This window comes from Poecilia reticulata, linkage group LG11, assembly GCF_000633615.1.
Source record: "Poecilia reticulata strain Guanapo linkage group LG11, Guppy_female_1.0+MT, whole genome shotgun sequence".
NCBI classification, from domain to species: Eukaryota; Metazoa; Chordata; class Actinopteri; order Cyprinodontiformes; family Poeciliidae; genus Poecilia; species Poecilia reticulata.
In genome coordinates, this window is record NC_024341.1 from 24,190,587 (window position 1) to 24,209,303 (window position 18,717).

The following is an 18,717-nucleotide window of genomic DNA, read 5'->3' on the forward strand; positions in this document are numbered from 1 at the left end:
TACTAAAATAAAAGTAAAAAGTGCAGTTGTGTAACTTAGAAAAAAAAGTTCTACATTCTTCTTCAGCTTCTTTCTATATACAAAATAAAGTGATACAAATTCTGACAACAATTAAATTAACCTATACTGTTAATCACAAGTAGGTTAAAAAATACAGGAAAAAATTATTGCAATAATGACGTTGAAAAAATACGCAATTTTGCATATCAAAATACCAAACTAAAATTTCTAACTTGCACTTTAATTTATGTTCGTTGTCTGTGCAAAGTAACAAGCAAATGTTATAGTAAGTAATACAATGAAAATGCCCGATTGTTTTTTCCTCATTTATTTATATACATGCAATTTTTAAAAAGATCAAAGTTGATGCCAAAGTCGACCTGTGTCTAAGGTGTTCTCCCCTCGTTAATCTCCGTCATCCCGTCGCGCCGGAAAAGGCAGAGCATCGGGAAAGAAGGAGGCGTTTCCATCTAAACAACACCGCACAATCAGCTGCAAATTTATGCAGAGCAGGGAAATCTGTGCTGCTGCTGCTGCTCCTGCTACTGCTGTTGTCCTGCAAAAGAAGAGCAAGGGGAAAAAAGAGGCAGCACCACCGGGCACCGTGCATACCCACCGCCCGGGAGGCCGCTGAGTCCGCTGCGGGGAGCCGGAGCAGGAGCAGGAGCCGGAGCGGCGACGGTAAGGACGGACCGAGCTGCCCCGTTAACGAGCCAGACAGCAGCGGCGGCGGCGGCGGCGGCTAGCGGGATACTAGCTGGAGTAGCCTCCAGCGGATCTGGTATCAACTGGTCTGAAGCATGGGGGGCAGCTAGCAAGCGTTAGCTCTGTGTTTGCTCCCCAGCTGATTGCTGCAGCGAAAGGAGGTTTTATGGGTTTGTTGAGGCTGCAGACTGAATGGTGTGCGGAAGGAATATTTAGAGGATGTGGGAGAGTGATTATGATCATGCAATAAGAAAATGGGTTGGGGACACCTGATTTAAATGGGTCCTACAGGATATCCAGCTCACCTGCAAGGTGATGCATAGTTAAAAGGAAAAAAATATCTATTTTTAGATAAAATGCATTTTTTAAAATCGGATTTAGTCCAAATTTGAAAGCTTTGGGTTTGTAGGTAAGTGCATCAGTTTAGCTTATGTTTTGAAACTGCAAAATTCAAGAGAGCAACAGCATTACAACTGTACATCATTCATTACATCTGCTACTGAGATGCTGAGAATAAATCAGAGATGCATCGATCAGATTTTCACCGGCTGATAGTAACTGTTCCTCTTTTAAGTCTGAACTAAAAGCTGAAAAAGATTCAGCTTTTCTTCCCAGGAACTACAGTACATACAAACTCATTAGTGTAAACTTTGTATTCTTTACCATTTAAATGTTGTGAAACATGGACCATAACAAAAAAAAACTGCAGTGAAGTCTCCTGGGGGAGGTAATCCAATAAAAAATTAAGAGATTACAAGACTCATTATATTCGGTTTGTTTTCGTTCTACAAATCAGTGAGTTGTGTTAGTTTTTCAACTTTAATGCATTTAATGCACAGAAAAAAAAAAAGAAAAACAGATTTTCAGAATTTGACCTTTTGGTTGATGAGAGCTGATCAATGGGAAATTGGCTGATTTTGATCACTGATGAATGCATTTCTCAGAAATTGGACCTATAAATATCATCCTTACAATGTCATGAAAGGACTGGTTGAAATAAGATATGTGTTTCCTGTCAGAAATTCATGTTTTGCATTCCAATAATATGTTCAATCTGCTGGATGGAGTCTCAACCCAGTGGTTGCCCCCACTGGACGCAGATGACAGTACCCAGAGGTTAAAGGTCACTGAGAGAGTTGAAGCATCATGATGACAAATGAACAAAAAACCAGTGAGGAAAATATTAACCAATCACAACTGACAACATCATTGCAGTATTTTATGTTATTTTGCCATTGTTTGATTTTCTAATATCCCCTAAAGATTAATAGCACATTAAAAGCCTTATCCATCAAGTATTTCTGCAAAATGATATGAGTTTGTTAACAGAGCACATTCACTAATAGTTAATAGCCAACAGTGTGACAACACAGAGGGGTGATATTTGTCCTGAGGTGAGACAAGGTTTTTTTTTTTTGTCTTAGTCTTATAAGGAGGAAATTCAGTTTTGTTTTGTTTTTCTTCTTCTGTGTTTTACTTAAGGTTGTCTCAATAGTCTCCTGTGCTCATCTGCAGCCATGGAGGCGGACGGAGAGCAGAGCCAGCAGGGAGCCTCAACCAATGGGAGCGCAGCGTCTGGGGCGAGCTCCCGCCCCTCACCAATGAATTCCATGTCTGCGTATGAAAGGCAGGCGGTTCAGGTAGGTCTCAGTTTGTGTGAGTAATACGCCATCGGCTTACCTCAATAGCTGTTTTTATTGTAGCAATTTAAGGCCACAAAGTCGACTTCAAAGTTGACACAGACATTTAGAAACAATCTGACGAGCCAAGCCCAAGTTTAGTCACAAAGCCAAACTAAAGAACTGAATTCAAATCCTGACTGTTCTAAAGGTTCTGTCTGTTTACAGAGTTTATCGCCTTCCTTTAGGTTTTATATTTAATGGTGAAAGATTTTTGCCTTCTCATTGTCAGAACTGTGAGTGAAGCAGTTGGATCCGTTTTACACATGCAGGTTACAACCACTTGTGTTGCCATGGCAAAGAGCAGAAATTTTTCCTCTCTTGCAGTGTTTCATGTCCCACGTTTTTTTTATTGGGTAAAGTTTCACCTAAGTGACCAAGGTAGGATGGTCAGGCTCATGTTGGACAAAAACAACTCTGCATGCCAGAGGATTACACATAGTACATTTAATTACATTATCTTGACTCCAGAAATCTGTTAGATATAACATGTAGTAAGCCTAAAATAACTTAAAGTGACTGGTGTTTTGTTGTTGTTCTTTTTGATTTCTGGTGGCAAAAAATACTTTTTTATTCACTGTTAATATGCAGATTAAATCAGTACAGAATCAGATTTTGTTGGGTTTTTCCAAATCCAAATACGTACGGAGAAAAAAAGAAAGACAAGTATGATTTTTTTTTTTTAAATCAACTCCAGACTTTATTCTGATTTTGGTCATTTTTTTATTGTCTTGCTTATTTTCCACCATTTTTATTTCTTTAAAATTTCCCCTTTGTTGTTTTTTTTTAAATATTTTCCTTCTTTTTTTCTTCTGCCATTCTTTCCTTTCTTTTTTTACATATTTTTTTCTTCTTTCTGTTCTTCCTGACATATTTCTAGTCTTACTTTCCTGTTTCTTCCACCTTTCTTTCTTTTCTTCCTTTTATCTTCCTTTCCTTACTTYCTTTCTGACCTGATTTCATTATGTGCGTTTGCTGCCTGAATTTAAAAGCCTTTTAAAAAGCTTTTATATTTATGCTTATAAAAATAGCCATAAATATACAGAAAAGTGAGTCTGGATAAGTATGAAATGTGAAATTGAAACTGTGGAGGAACTCTGGTTATTTAACTCTAAAAGGAGGGCCATGAATGTTCTTTGTAAAAGAAAAAAAAGGTAATTGTATGCATTTGTTTTCCCAAATCGTGTCTTTGGGTGGTAATCTTTCTAATTTATGTCTTACGCTGATAATTAGTGAGAGAATCGAGTAGGTAAGGAAAGAGAGTGAGACTTGGAGGAGGCTGGGTGTTATTTTCTCGGGCCTTTGTCACCCTCCACCGCCATCTGTCTTTGTCACCCTGCACATACTAATCCAAGCCGCCGCGCTCGCATTCATCCTCTCAACTTATTACTGTATGAGGCTCAGCTCATACATCAGGCAGCTGGCAGGAAGCTGCAGCAGCATCTCTCCCTCCTGGTCTTGTTGATCTCACTGTGTAGTTTTCTTCTCTCATCTAACCTCTTTCTTCCTTTCCTTGGACAGCCTCGTTTTAGATTAGTTTCCTTCTAACAGACCTCCACCTAAATCACTTTAGTTGCTTCTACTCTTTTCTCCTTTATATCTGCTGTTCTCTGGTCTCTCCCTGAAACTGCTTGTCATAATTCTCAATTTTAATATTTCTGCCATTACCTCTAGGCCCTGCAGGCATTGCAGAGACAGCCTAATGCAGCTCAGTACTTTCAGCAATTGATGCTGCAGCAACAAATCAACAGTGCTCAGTTGCAGAATCTGGCCGCTGTGCAACAAGTCAAGGTAAATATGATGAAGCTCATTACAAAATCCCACTCTGTTTATTGCAAAGATTTGTTTTAAATTGATCAAACCATGCATGAATAAAAAATGGATTGCAAAATAAGGCAGGGTGCAGTAATACAATCCAGTGACAGAAGTTTAAAATGCAGGCAGTGTCCTGGACAGATGCTGTGTTATATTGGCAGACGTACGACCAGAAACACTGAGCCACGTCCGTCGTCAACCACACGACGGCCTCTGCAACCACGTTTGTTTGGATTCAAGCAAAACCTCAAACATTTTCTCTTCTTCTTCTTGTTTTTCTGCTCTTTGTCTCGTCTCCTACAGGCAACTCTGGCTGCCAGTCGTCAGTCCAGTCCGTCCAGCAGCTCTTCTCAGACCAGCAGCACTACAGTAGTACGCTTTGTTTTTTGTTGCTAGCTTAAAGCAAAAAAAAAGGAATAATATAAAAAAAAAATTTTTATGACAAAACCTCATTTTTATGGACATTAATTAGCTAAAGATACACTGATCTCAGCTCTTTTGGGCCAGTTCCAAGTCCTAATTTTAATAAATTGATTATTTCCAAGTCTTTGATATTTCCCTGAAAACTGTACTAGGTTAGAATTTTCTCTTCAAAAAGAGACGTGAACTTGTCGAATGAAACTATTTTATGGAAAAACGTAAAAACCTCACAGCAGATCATGAGTAGATGATGGGGAACACTTCCAATCTTAGTTGAAAAAAGTCAGATGCAAAACAACCAAAGCTGCATTAAAATAAATTGGTGAAAGGGCGAAAAAACAACAACAGGTAAATAAAAAAACATTAATCCAGAAAACTCCTATGATTCTTACAGGCTCCCAGGTATTAATGAGAGGTCTAATGGTTTACAGATATCCAGATTTCTGATATTTATGTTGGTCTTGTCAAGCAAGGCGTGAAATAATTTCAAAACCTAGATTTCTAGACTGATTCAAAAGCATGACCTATCATTGATCCAGAGCACACTTTCTGGTTAGATAAATAACCTCCCAGCACAGATAAATTATATGTGTAATAACCCATCTTGATTATTAATTACTTGGTGAGGTTACATTTAAAATAAACTGTCCTAATTCAGATCCAGTTCAGTTCTTAATTCAGTCAAGATGATGCGGTTTGATTCTAGCCAGAGCCATCAAACATTCTCCAAACAGAGAAAAAACTTCAAGAAAATTCATTAGGAAAAGAACGATTTCCACATATTAAAGTCTCACATTGTTGCTCTTCAGGCCAGTGTAACATCTGGAGCAGGTTCCACAGCCAGCAGCCGTCCTTTAGGTGCCTCAGCGACGTCCACCATCAGTCAGTCCGTGCTGCTCAGCGGAGCGACAGGCGGTCAGGGACAAATGTACCTGAGGGTGAGTCTCCCTCAGACAGCCGTATTCTCTGATCATATCAGTGTCAGCCATGACTTGCCATTTGTCCTGCAGGTCAACCGCTCCCTGAGACCCCCCATGTCCCCGCAGCTCATCTTCATGCCCGGTAGCACGGCGACCGCTGCTGTGGCGACCGTCGCCCAGCAGCCTCAGAGTCAGCAGCAGCAGGAAGTAACTCCAGCCTCCTCCTCTTCCAGCGGCCAGTCGGATAATGACCAGGTTTGCGGAGTAACTGACCCGACGGTTTCAAGTTGCGGTTTTGTCAGGCTGTGTCACAGAAGTGCTAATGTCACTGAAACGTTTCCTGTGCCTCTGTAGGCGCAGAACCTTGCCATCAGAGGTGTGACGAGTCCCAAAGGTGTGGGTGTTAAAACCGAAGCTCCAGACAGAACTGACTCAGGTGGGGAGAAAGAAAATGGTTTTGACTCACCTCATTTCTTAGTTTCCCCTTGTGATTATTTTACAGCAGATGCTTTTATGGTAATTAAAAATGTGGGACTCCATTCCTTCTGTCTAGAGCTGACAGGTTTGATTTATAAAGGTTTTCATTTTGATGTCTATTATACTTGTTTCATATTTTGTCTTATTTGTCTCTGCAAAGTGACAAATAAGTTATTTAGTTCCACGCTAACAATGAAAATAGCTGTCTTATAATAATTAAATTAACAATTTGAACTGACTTGTATTTTCTAGCCTTGGAAAAAGTTAGAACACCCTACCCATCACAGCTAGTCTTCTCACCTGGTGGAAATAAGTTCAGTAAGAGGCTTTTTACCAGCCTCTAACATCGGTCTGAGGAAAAATTGCCTCATTCCTCACTTTCAGCTGTGATATATTAGAGATATTTCTTGCATGTACATCCCATTTACATTATCAGAAAAGGCTAAAGTTCTGGGCTTTTATTGTGTCCAGGACCTTTTATTTCAACCAGTCCTCAGTGGAATTACTGCTGTATTTATGGTCTTTGTCGTGTGGCAGGGTCTAGTTTGGTTTCAGCTTTTATTTTGACAGAGGGTTTTATATTTTCCTCCAGCGTCCTCTATTAGACTGCAGATGTTCTGTTTGATTGTGACCCGTATTAATTTTTTTTTTCTTTGTTCAGCTTCCTACTCGCTGATCCAGCCGTCCCACCCATCAACCCCCCAGTCCCCAACTAAACCCAACCCACAGCCGCCTCACATCAAGATCCCTACCTACCCTCAGCCTACGAACCTTAAAGCACACCCCATCTCTTCGTCCGGTGCCTCCTCCTCTTCCTCCTCCTCCACCTCCTCCATCCCTCTCTCCCAGCTCCTGCTTCATGGAACTCGAACACTGACCACAGGGACCACAGCTCATACAGCGGCACACGCACTGGTCCTGACGTCCAACGCCACATCACAGGCCCATGGCTACCCGGTTGGCACGGCGACCATCAAACCTGCGGTCAACGCTCAGACTCTGGTAGTGCAGCCTTTGCAGAAAACGGCACTCGGCACAGAGAAATCGGGCCACTCTAACGGACCCATTCCCATCCAACCGAAGACTTTTCAGGGTCTCCGCGTTCCCCTTCAGCTTCCATCCAGAAACCCCCCTCCCATCTTGCCTGCCCCACCACCTGCTAGCAGCTCCAACCATTCGTCCCAGCCTCCTCACATCCCGGTCCAAATCGTGGGGGCGAGGCAGAGCACGCTGGGGGGCACCCAGGCCTTGGCCCTGGCCCGTGGCAGCTGCAGCCAGGAAGGAGCGGCTGTGCTCAGCAGCTCGTCCAGCCTGCTCACCATGGTGGCCTCCATCGCCTCCAGGGAAGCCGGGGTTGTGGGCAGAGGGGTGGGGCTTAAGACTCTCCAGACTCCCCAGGAGGCTGCTCCACCAACCCAGGCCCCTCAAGTTCATCCCCAGACCAATCAAAGCTCTGCACAGAGTCAGAATGGACCTGCATCTCAGAGCTCCGCCTCCTCTCAGTCACCAACCGTTACAGCTCCTCCCCCATCGCAGATCCGCTCCACACACTCCCTCCCACAGGTGACTGACGAGCAGAGAAGAGCTGGGGCGACGACCAATGGAGACTCATCAGGCGGCCAGACTCCACAGGTCAGATGGTTACTGTCTTTTGCCAGTTATATCGGGACAGATGATGGTGATCAGCACCATGCTGTGCTCTATATAATGTTTACAGCTGTTACAGCTCCTCCCCATTGCTTCAAAATGACATATTAGTCATTAATCTTTAGTAGTTTGCATCTTGCATCATTTCCTGGGTAATCGCGTTCATGAAGTCTTTTTCAGATTGTGGTGCCTTTTTTGTTTCCAATTGAAATAATTCCTCGCATTTTGAAAAATCTGAAATCTTGTTCCCAGCTTTCATCTTTTCATTCTGCTTGTTTTGTTTTAAGGGAAAGCAGGTGAACGTCTCCCTAAAAAGAAAATCAGACTCTGGTTCAGCAAATGATGAAGACGGTCCATCTCCTCCACGGCTCCAGCCAGTCAGAGACCACAGCTCTGCACCCCCAGGCAACCCTATCAGTGCAGGTAACTTCACAGTAAACAAGGGGAGCATAACATTTTTTTATTGCCAAAACAATAAAACTCTCCTATCATGAACTAGGCTGCTGTAGCTCACTGGTTGCATGACGTTGTGTGATGCAACTGCGTCAAGTATTTTGCCCAAAGTTATCAATGCTGGCAGATTTATGCCTCATTGTGGTCTTTTCATTCTGTTGACGTGTTTCCTCAAATTGCTTCTCATGGAGGATCTGAAAAACTCAAAAATTCAGACCTCATCCCCAACAGTAAATGATCCATAAAATAACAAAATACCAGTGGAAACATGCAATAAACTAGTTAGCAATTACAAGAAGGGTTTTTAGTACCAGTAAAGATTTTCCACTGATTTGGAAGACTAATCACTAAATATCTTTTGTCTTGCCTTTTTTAAAATTAAAATAAAAACAGCTAAATATATATTTTAATTTATACACTTTTTACTTTCCTTACTGCCTTTTGAGAAAAGCAGTCTCATTTCCTATCTCTAACAAACTTCTTGATTACAGTAAATTAATTACAGCATTTTTTAAATCAAAATCTACAAGAAGGATTAACAAAAATAAATAAATACATTTGGCCTAAATGTAGTTATCGTTGCTCTCATGAAACAAAAGGCAAATAAGTATTTCAAACAGCAAAAATTACAATTCCAACCACATTTGGATTTGGGGGTTGCAAACATTAGCAAAGTAAATCACAGTTCATTCGGTGACTTTCTTTTTTTTTTCTTTTTTTTTTGCTGTAATGATAAATATTGGTCCACACCTCCTTCACAAACACCTGCTTCTTTAAATCATCCTGAACAGGTAGTGGAAAAATCTTTACTCCTTCTCTACCTCTGCAGGTTCTGCTTCTCCTCCTCCCGCCTCCTCCTCTCCCACCCCGATCCTGTCCGTGTCTCGGGGGGCTTGCAGTCAGGGGGAACGGGCGTCCCCGCCTCAGGCTGTAGTTAAACCTCAAGTTCTCACTCATCTAATCGAAGGCTTCGTCATCCAGGAGGGAGCAGAACCGTTCCCAGTGTGTACAATACATTTTTTGATTCATTAATTCCTTCCCATGTGCGCAGCCCTGTGTTATTACCGATTCTTGTTTTKCTTCTTCACCGACAGATTTGTGGTCCAGCGAAGGACTCGGCTGGAGAGGATCTAACGGACGATAGTCCAGACACTAACCAATCAGAAACGGTCACTACGGCAACAGGTATCACCTGAGCTGACTTAAAATCACTACTTCCTTAGTCAATTTGTGTATTCCTCAAGAAAGTAAATCCTTATCTTGGCTGAGATTTCCAAGAGGCGTCTGAATTTAGCCTGTTGAGAGACTGGATTTGAAAGCTCAGAAAGCTAAAGCAGAGCAACTTTACTGAACTCTGCAGATGTTTCAACATGTAGTAGAAAATAATTTCCCTTTTGCAACTCAGACCTTCCCCTTAATTTTTTTCTCAAATATCACTGATCCTGAAGATCATTTTTACTCAGCATCATTGCCCAGATTGATTGTTGTTGTTGTCATGACTTTGGGGAACTTATTTTTCGGACTATAAGCCATTACTCTTTTTTCCCACATTTTGAACCATGCGGCTTTTCTGTGGATTTCTCTTCCACCACCAGGGGGCTCTTTAGCAGGAAGTGAATCATTGGAAGTCCAAATTGGAAATCAAAGAAGAAAGTGCTAATTTTCATTTAGAACAAGCACATGCTAGCAGCAGGCACCACGGAGAAATGTTTTCAAACTCATATCCCCTCATCATTAGCTTTTAAGTTGAGGGCTACCGATCYTGTAGYACAGGAGGGAAATRGAGCTGCTGTGCGTAAGCTCGGCGTGAACGAATCCTTGTGAAAAACCGAGAGCGGCGGAGATACCAGCGGCTTATAGCCAGGTGCGGCTTATATGTGTACGCTTCCTGTGTAAAAAACAAAAAAAAAAACTTTTAAGGTGCGGCTTATAGTAAGGTGCTCTCTATAGTCCGAAAAATACAGTATTTATCGCATATTCACAGGGTGTCTCCGCATCGTTAAAAAGTCTTAAATTCATTTGAAAAAAAAAAAAAAGTAAGTACATAATCACAGGTTTTAATTTTTTTGGTGGCAGGACTACTTTATCTTGCATATTCTATGTAGTTTATTTTTCTAGTGGGACTTTTTTTGTCAGGCAAAAGTTTTAGCCACACGCCGATATCTTCTGTGAGTGATTGGTTGAGGCTACTGCTAACTAGCTTTCTAGCTTGCTGCTTTTGTGTTTACAACCAGACAGTCAMCAGAAATCAAGCTGAAAATTGGCCTATTCTGCTCTCACACCCTTAGTCCATCTTACATTGTTCTACAGTTTGGACCCTGTTTGACTTTGCGACTGCGTTATAACAACACAGTTTTAATTACAGCTTCCAAACTGGGAATTTCCACTTCTGAGTTTAATTGCAAGAGAGCTGAGAATGGAAGAAAAAAACAATCTCAGCAAAGTATAACCCTTGCCTTCTCTCAACCCTGTGATTATGTACATTAGGAACAAAACCTTGAAAGAATGAGTCTCTTTAATTCATATTGTCACATATTTATGAAAGTTTGGTAGCTATTTTAAGTAACTTCTGTCTTCTCTTTTGAAACCTCAGTGCTGAAGTGTGAGTACTGCAAAAACTTTGCTCCTGCCAACCAGTTCAGAGGCACCAAAAGGTTCTGCTCCATGTCTTGCGCCAAGAGGTACTTTACATGCATGAAACATGTGACACAATATATATACAGTAGACATAAGATGATGAGCATCATCTTATAAACTCACTTCATTTCAAGCTGCTGTAGCCACTCATATTTCATGGTTCTCTGAATCCTTTCAGCTATTTTTACCATCGATATATCAATGTCTCTAGAATTTAAGCAAATTAATTTAAATTGCAGCAAAATAMATTGATTATTTTTTGTATTCACTCATTGCATTTTAAAAGTGTTTATCCCCTTGAACTTTTGCACTCATGTTACAACCAGAAACATCCTTGTGTTCTGTTGAGGTTTTATCTTATTGACCAGAGCAACTCAATTGGATGCTAAAATGGATCGGATTTTCTAACTTAGGAATTGGCCAGACTTTGCAAAACACTGCACCACACACTCATTGCAAATTAAACACTGCGGACGGGCATTTGGATGTGATGGCATAATAATATTTGTCACCTTAATCAGGATTAAATTTAGTTTTTGTTAACAATTTTGGGTCCTAGTCTTCATGAAGACATGTTGTTTGAATCAAACTAATTACTCTTCAAGACACAAAGCAATGCACTGCGTTGAGGGTTTATGATGCCACAGAATCATAAACCCGGTGCGTTYATGCTCCTTACTATTGTAGGAATTTTCATTTTTATAAGATATTTTAAAGGTTATCAAAATGCATGGATTTTTCTGTTGTTTTTCTAGMTAAACCATGATCTGGGCCATTTGGAAAMCTGTTCTGAGYCRCATGTGGGCCTCAAGCAAACAAAAATCATAGCAAACTCAATAAATACGAGGTTTATCAGTGAACATTATTACAGAACAAACATCATGAAGACTAAGGAAAACAGAGAAAAAAAAGTGACTCTTGTTCATTAAAGACGAGGGGAATCTGGTTTGCTGTGTGGCAGCAGGCCATGCAGGTAACACGATAAATACATTCTGGCTGGTGATACCAAAATTAAACATTTCGGCCTACTATCAAAATACTCTGTTGAAACTGGCACTTCGCTACCCAGAATCATGGTGGTGGCAGCATCAAGTTGTGGGGACAGGGAACTTAATAGCAGATGATGTAATGATTGACGGAGCTAAAKACATGTTCATTCTGGAAAAAAATAAAAAATAAAAAAAATAAAYTCTTGCAATAGAGTTGAGGCCAAGATGTAGATTTAATTGTTAGCAGGGTAAAAAACTTGCACATGCAACCAGGGCTACAATAGSCTGGTTTAGAGCATATTCATGATTTAGATTGGCCTAGTCAAATCTAAAGTCTTGCCTCAATAACCTGAGGCAAGACTTCAAGCATCATTTTGATGCATGCTGTCCATTATATCTAACTCATGATCCAAGAAAAGAAAGAAAATGATCCAAAATTCCAAAAAAAGTTCTACAAAGCACAAACACATGCAACATTTTTCAGAATTTTATTTGCAAAAGTTGTTGGAAAACCATGTATGTAACTTCTCTTTCACCTCACATATTATGCACTTGTTTGTGTTGGTCTATCGCATAAAAGCCTGGTGAAAATATRCAAAAATGTAAGTTAAAAAAGTTKAAAAAWTGTGGAAAAGTTCAAGGGGTGTACTTTTTCTAGCAACATGCCTTACATAACGTAGAGATTAATCATCATCAGCATGAATCCACAGAGGAATCACATGAATTATCATGTGGCTTCAGCTGTATGTTCACAGCATGTGTGTTTTCTGTGCTTCTTAAATTAGTTTTTTATGTTTAAATATTGCTAYAGCCCAACTTCATTCATGTTGCAATTCCTATCTGGCTTGGAAATGTTTGTCTTCTGGAYTTTCTATTGAACTGGCATCATTTTGTGAWTTTTATATTGTATTTATTACATTATGTTTCACAATRTAAACAATGCATATTTTGCATTGTTTGGAACAGTATTTTGTCAGCATATGAGTTTGAAATTAATTTGCTTCTGCTTTGCATTTGTCTCCTTGCCCGATGCGTGTGTATAACTTCTATACCACACACGGTCCAAAGAGACAAAAACTGTGTGTTGCTCGTCCCGGCTTCAGTACCGTATATGTCACTCTTTGTCTACGATACAGTATGTATTGGTTCCCCAGGTACAACGTCAGCTTCAGGCAGAACTTTGGGATGCGACACAGTCACAGCCAGCGTCAGGATCAGGACCACGCCACGGACCGGGACCAGGACCAAGACCAGRGCCAGGGTCACTTCTCTAACTCGGATGAGGAAGGAGGGATTGCAAGGCGGAGGGTTCCTCGTAGGACTAGCTCAGAAATAGCCAGTGCAAAGATCGCAGGAAGACCGGTACCTGCAAAGGTGAGAGAAAAGTTCTGTCTAAAACTTTATTAAATAATCAAAAATGGGTATTAATAAGCAGGTTTTTGTCAGTTCTTTCTATGCAAAATGGAATAACAAATGATTTTAAGGGTAAATTTAATCAAAGTGGTTTCTGTAACAATTAAACTTTTGAGAAATGAACCATCAAACTGAATTTGGYGCCATCTGACATGTGACACTKGAGGAACTTRGAGTTTGAGTTGGTTGAGGTTTGGTGCCATCTAGTGGCCACAACAAACCCACCAAATTGCAGTTGTTTTTGTAATCCTTTACTTTTATCGACATTAGACCGTCTTTAAAGTGTATTTAGAGATGCATCTTTTCTTAAATTGTGCCACTTTTGTCTTTATTCGTGCAMCATTTTCTGGTAGATGGGCTGTGTTCATCTGGTTAGAGTGGTTTTATAGCTTTACTGCTATTTTCAGGKAATCATCCAAAACCACATTTGCTCCAGATTGTGATTGGTGTTCTGCTGTTGTGGACTTGTGACATACAGATACAGGACAAAGAAAGTTTAAATAATAAAACAGTGAAAAAGTGAAGGACATACAAATTCTGATTAGATCTGTGAGTATGGTGCTGTTATTCAAATGTTTCATTATGGGTGTGGCAACCTCTGTAAAAGCAGCCGTTTTGTACGTGTTTGTGCTGAGCCAATGCCAGGATGGGAAGGCATCAGCAGTGGCAATCAGTTGTTGTCCACGCTGCAACAATTTTCTAAATTTGTACTACATACAATGTTTTATTATGAAAGCTAACAAAATTAAACCAAAATATATTTCCCGTGGATTTCTATTTTCAGATTTTAGAACAAAAATTATTCCTCTGTTACAAGAGATTAGTTTAGAATGAAGTGAACTTTTTCTATAAATATAAAAAATGAAAGAAGATAGGTGGCACAGTCTGAAGTTAGATACTTTTATGAGCCAGTTCTAGATATTAAAAGTGGATTTTGCATAAGAATATATAGAAAAACAAACACAATGAATATTTCTTTCTTCATTCATAGTAAAAGAAACGCCACAGTGAAGTGGCAGGTTGCAAGTCGTTCACTTTGCAATTAAAGGAAAACATGAAGGATTAATTTGTGAAAATGACCATGTACGATTTTGCTACCAACTGTGTTTTTTCAAGCTAATAAACGATTGCAGTGTACTTAATATTTCACACACAACTTTTCCAGCTTCATCTTCATTTTTTTTWAAAAATGTAATCTGTTGTATGTTTTTGTATTCTTTAGATTACATTCAAAAATTTTTGAGTATATGATTCTGATGGTTAAACACATACATTGAAATGGTTTACTTTTTTTAGATTCACTTGTAGCGTCTCCTATAAATAACAGTAGGAACCAATTGGGAAGCACGTAGAATAAAAAACAAATCAGGCTGATTTTAGGTCAACAYTGGCTCTGTAATGAAACATGAGGCTTTCAAACGTGTTTGCAACAAAATTTGTAGCTGAATTTGGCACCAATTGTTAGTAGGGCTGTAGTGATGCAATAATCTTACGATACACGATGTTCTGCTCACTATTTGATATATATTGCGATATTCAGMAAACGATACAATTTTCATACACTTTTGCAATTTTCTGAAAGATTTTAGAGGGACAGAGTGATTTTGGTGACATTTTGTGACTGTTATAGAGTTGGATTGAATTAATTTAACTGAAAACTGATTAAAAGCACCAACTACACAATACCTGACTCTGGTTGGACACAGGCTCAAAGTCGACAGCTGGACAAAATGAATCAAAGAAGTGGTGAGAAAACATGTTTCTTTTAATTGAAACAGTACAAACTGTAGCTTACATGCATTTGTAAAGTAAATAAAGTGCACCAAGTACCTGCTCTGAATAGTTTGATACCTTTTTAACACTTAACATCTGAAGGAATCACTCTAAGCCTGATGACCTAATCACTCTCCTGGCGAAGCAAGCAGTGAGTGAGCAAGGTGACAGTTGGATGTTACGACACTTGCCGACGAATATCGATTTTTTTTTCCTAGGAAAGAAAATAACGATATATATCGCAAAATCGATATTATTACACAGCCCTAATTGTTAGCGGATCTCATTTAAGATTTTGTTCAATAATCCTACAGTTTCTACATTATGAATTGTCCAGTCACTCTCCTCTTCCACCCACAGTGCCGCTCAGAGTCCAGCCATTCAGACGAGGAGTCCAGTGGACAGGAGGATGAAGAAGACGCCATGTCTCTGTCACCTGCTTCTTCGGCTTCCTGCCACCAGCCGCCTCCACCGGCTGCAACCGAGAGCTCAGCACCCAACTGCCTGCCTACTAGCCCCACCCAGTGGACAGTGGAGGAAGTGTCGCAGTTCATTTCTTCACTACAAGGTTGGAAGATCCGACTTCTGTCTTCCACCTTTTTGCTTTCTCTTTACTCATCCACTTCAGTTAAATTGAATCAACTTTGTTATTTGAGTTAATAGTGGCCTACTTTTAAAATTGATATCAGTTGCTTCTAAATTTGGAGTTGGCTGGTTAAATGTGTCAAACTGGAAGGTAATTGTCATGATATGAGGGGATAAACGAGAGGTAGTGGTCGGTGTAAAACCGTACTTCTTTTATTTAGCTAACGCATAAGGTAACAACATAAACTGCTTCTTATTCAAACTCGTTTTTATGTATAGTTCCCTCGTGCTCCCCCAGAGGTCAGGAAACCAAACCACCGTGACTCCAGATAAACAATAGAAACTAATCTCACAACAGTTTTAATCAGTTTTCTGTTAAATTAAGTAGTTAAGCGGTTTACTTTCCTGTGTTGGTGTTTCTACAGTTTGAATAAGTTCTGTTAAGACGCAGTTTTCTGTCCTTCCTTCCTACTTTGCTTGTGTTGCTGTTGCTCTCAGGCTGCGAGGAGATCGCTTCCCAGTTCTTGTCGCAGGAAATTGACGGACAGGCTTTGCTCTTGCTGAAGGAGGAGCATCTCATGTCCACCATGAACATCAAACTGGGTCCAGCCCTGAAGATCTGTGCTCACATCAACAATCTGAGGGACTAACGGACGAGATCCTGGACCAGGATCAGACGCGGAGCTGTTGAAGGGGGGAAGGAAGGACCTCCAGGTGAATGTCAATGAGGTTCATTAAGGTTTCAAAACAGACTCTCCACTTGAACTGAGTGCTTCAGAATCGGAGCTTGCTGTCGGATTTCTCTCCTATTTGCGAAGATTGAAAGGAATATCTGCTTGGTAATTTATCTAAAAACTGTGCTGGATGAAGATTTTTGGTGAMGGTACTGATTGCTGCCCAAAGTCGCTCCATACAACACATAAATGAAGATTTTATTTTCTTATTGTTTTGCACTTCAGAAACAAATGGCTGAAACATTTTTTTCCCCCAACATGTAGGAAAATAACTCCTCTTTTTGAAAGGTGGGGCTGTCATATTTCATATATTTGTGAAATTGAGTTTTTCTAGATCACGTTGATTTATTTGTGAAATGAAAAATGGTTGCAGAGACAGCTATTGTTAATTTGGAAGGAAGCTCTGAACTCTAAAATGGCTCCTTGCGGGTTTTTGTGCAGAAAAATGTTTATTTGGATCAGTGTTTATATACTGAGCTGTTACTCAGTAGGAATGACCATCATCATGTTTAAATGCTGGTCTTTTTTGATGGGTTCCCTCTAGCTAACAGGGTACAGAGAGAGAACAGGGTACGAAAAGCTGAAATGCCAGATAAGACTCCAAATGAAACCCAAAACGGTCACGGTTCTGGGAGTATATCACATGTAGAGAAGACTTGAACATCCTAGGAGTTTATTTTACATGATGTAAAGTAGACAAACACGACAGCAGCAACTCTTTGATTTCCAACTTATTTGAGAAAATAAGTTGGAATTTGCTTTGATCATTTTCCAGAAAACACAATATGAAAAAATATTTGAGTTTCAAGACATAAGATATAGCAATTCTTATCTCTAAACCGTGAATACTTACCTTCATTTATATTTAAATTAAAATATTTTAAATCTTAGAATTTCTACACCTTAAAGTGATTTTTTTTTTTTTGTTGACAAACTTAGTTTTTGGTTTGGTTTAGAGTTACTAGCTGACATAACACACAAATTCAAAAGGAATATTTCAATTATTTTTTGCATCTGGACCCTGTGGACCTGTGTGTTGCTAACACTGAGTCTTGTTAAGGCGTCAAACCGAACATTGAAACCTCCCACAGAACAGATAGTTCAACTTTACAAACTCTGCTTTAAGGAGGCTGTATTTACAGAAGGATAAACCAGTACAGATTTACCAAAACAAAGTGTTAAAAATCAATTGCAGTTGATTTAACTTGCCAAAAAAAAAGGAGAAAAAAAAGGATGATTGCTCTTTGCCACACCTCTAGATCAGAAACCAACCTTAGCATAATTTTGGTACATGATTATTTTTCTTAATACAGAAAATTAAACCCAATTAGTTTTTTTTTTTAACTCAAAAGTCCAGAAAAATCTTGAGTTTGTAAAAGCATTGAAGTCTGAAATGAAAAACATGCAGGAAACCTGAATTTTACACCTTGTCTCGTTAAGCTTTATTTAAGGAGACCTACTGTTTTATTATTATTATTATTATTTAAACTGTAACAGAAGCTTGTAGGAAATGCTGTCTGAAATGTGAAATAAAAATAAGCAGCAGACACGGCTAAATGCCAGCTGGTAAGATATCTTTCAGCTGAGTTGTTGTGAACCGTCTTGAGGAAATGGAAAATGTGGACCTACATTTGTCACAGACTAGCAAACAATTACATCAGACTGAATGACTGTGTGAATAAGAAAACCTTAAGCTATACTGTAGTAAGTGTAAAAAATTGCCTTTATATTTAATTGCACATTTGTTTGCTCGACTTTTTAATTTGAGCCTTTTTTTATGTCCAAGTTTTCTCATGTTCTATCGTGGCCTTTCTTACTAGATTTAGACGAAGACTTTTCATATCATTCCTTCTTTTCTACGAACATCGTAATTTTTAAAAACTTCTTCTTTCAAGCAATGACGTCCATTGCTTTTTCCCAAAGCGTGACTGAAATAGTAGCTACCTTGATCAAGGAAACTTCTCTGTCTTCCTCATAGCTTTGTCATATATTGTGTACTTACCACCAATATTTACCTTTTTGTAGCTAGCTAATTTTGGCTTTATTGTGACTGGTTGTGGCTGCTTTCTTTCAAGAAGGGATAATCCTTGATGTGTGTTTTTTTTTTCAGTTTTCCCAGGATTCTGAAGTATTTAAATTTGCAGGTCCTTCCACATGTAAAGTTGGATTAAAAGGACTCATTGAATGTGTCGTGAGCCTGTTAGTTCCTGTGTAATGTTTTTATTAGGTGCATCCATGCAGATTTGTTCATTTGATCTACATTTGCCCAAACAAGCAGCACCTTTCATCCCTAAATTACTGAAGATTCTGCAAATCTTTCATTTGCAATAATCAGAAAAACTGCAAAATCTTGAAGGAGTGTGTTTGACGAGGAATGGTTGATACTATAATGCAAATAAATAATCAAGAAACTGTTGTAGAACTTTGATTTCGGAGTCTTGATTTTTATCCAGACAGTTGTTTTATAATA

At 39.4% G+C, this 18,717-nt stretch overlaps 1 protein-coding gene across 3 annotated transcripts; it reads left to right on the plus strand.

The window, feature by feature from the left end:
* The first annotated feature begins 356 nt into the window (after nt 1-356).
* LOC103472849 (polyhomeotic-like protein 1) lies at nt 357-18,666 on the plus strand. Of its 3 annotated transcripts, none has more exons than XM_008422698.2 (15): nt 357-681; nt 2,188-2,345; nt 4,059-4,175; nt 4,503-4,571; nt 5,429-5,557; nt 5,630-5,794; nt 5,894-5,975; nt 6,678-7,648; nt 7,951-8,086; nt 8,946-9,118; nt 9,211-9,301; nt 10,710-10,797; nt 12,879-13,116; nt 15,289-15,496; nt 16,012-18,666. In XM_008422698.2, the coding sequence occupies exons 2-15, from the start codon at nt 2,223-2,225 to the stop codon at nt 16,161-16,163; spliced, it is 2,742 nt and encodes a 913-aa protein (XP_008420920.1). In that variant the 5' UTR covers nt 357-681; nt 2,188-2,222; the 3' UTR covers nt 16,164-18,666. The 3 variants fall into 3 exon arrangements, with proteins under 3 accessions (XP_008420920.1, XP_008420921.1, XP_008420919.1); XM_008422699.2 differs by having other exon boundaries at nt 2,221-2,345; XM_008422697.2 differs by having other exon boundaries at nt 360-681; nt 12,897-13,116.
* The last annotated feature ends 51 nt before the right edge of the window (nt 18,667-18,717 follow it).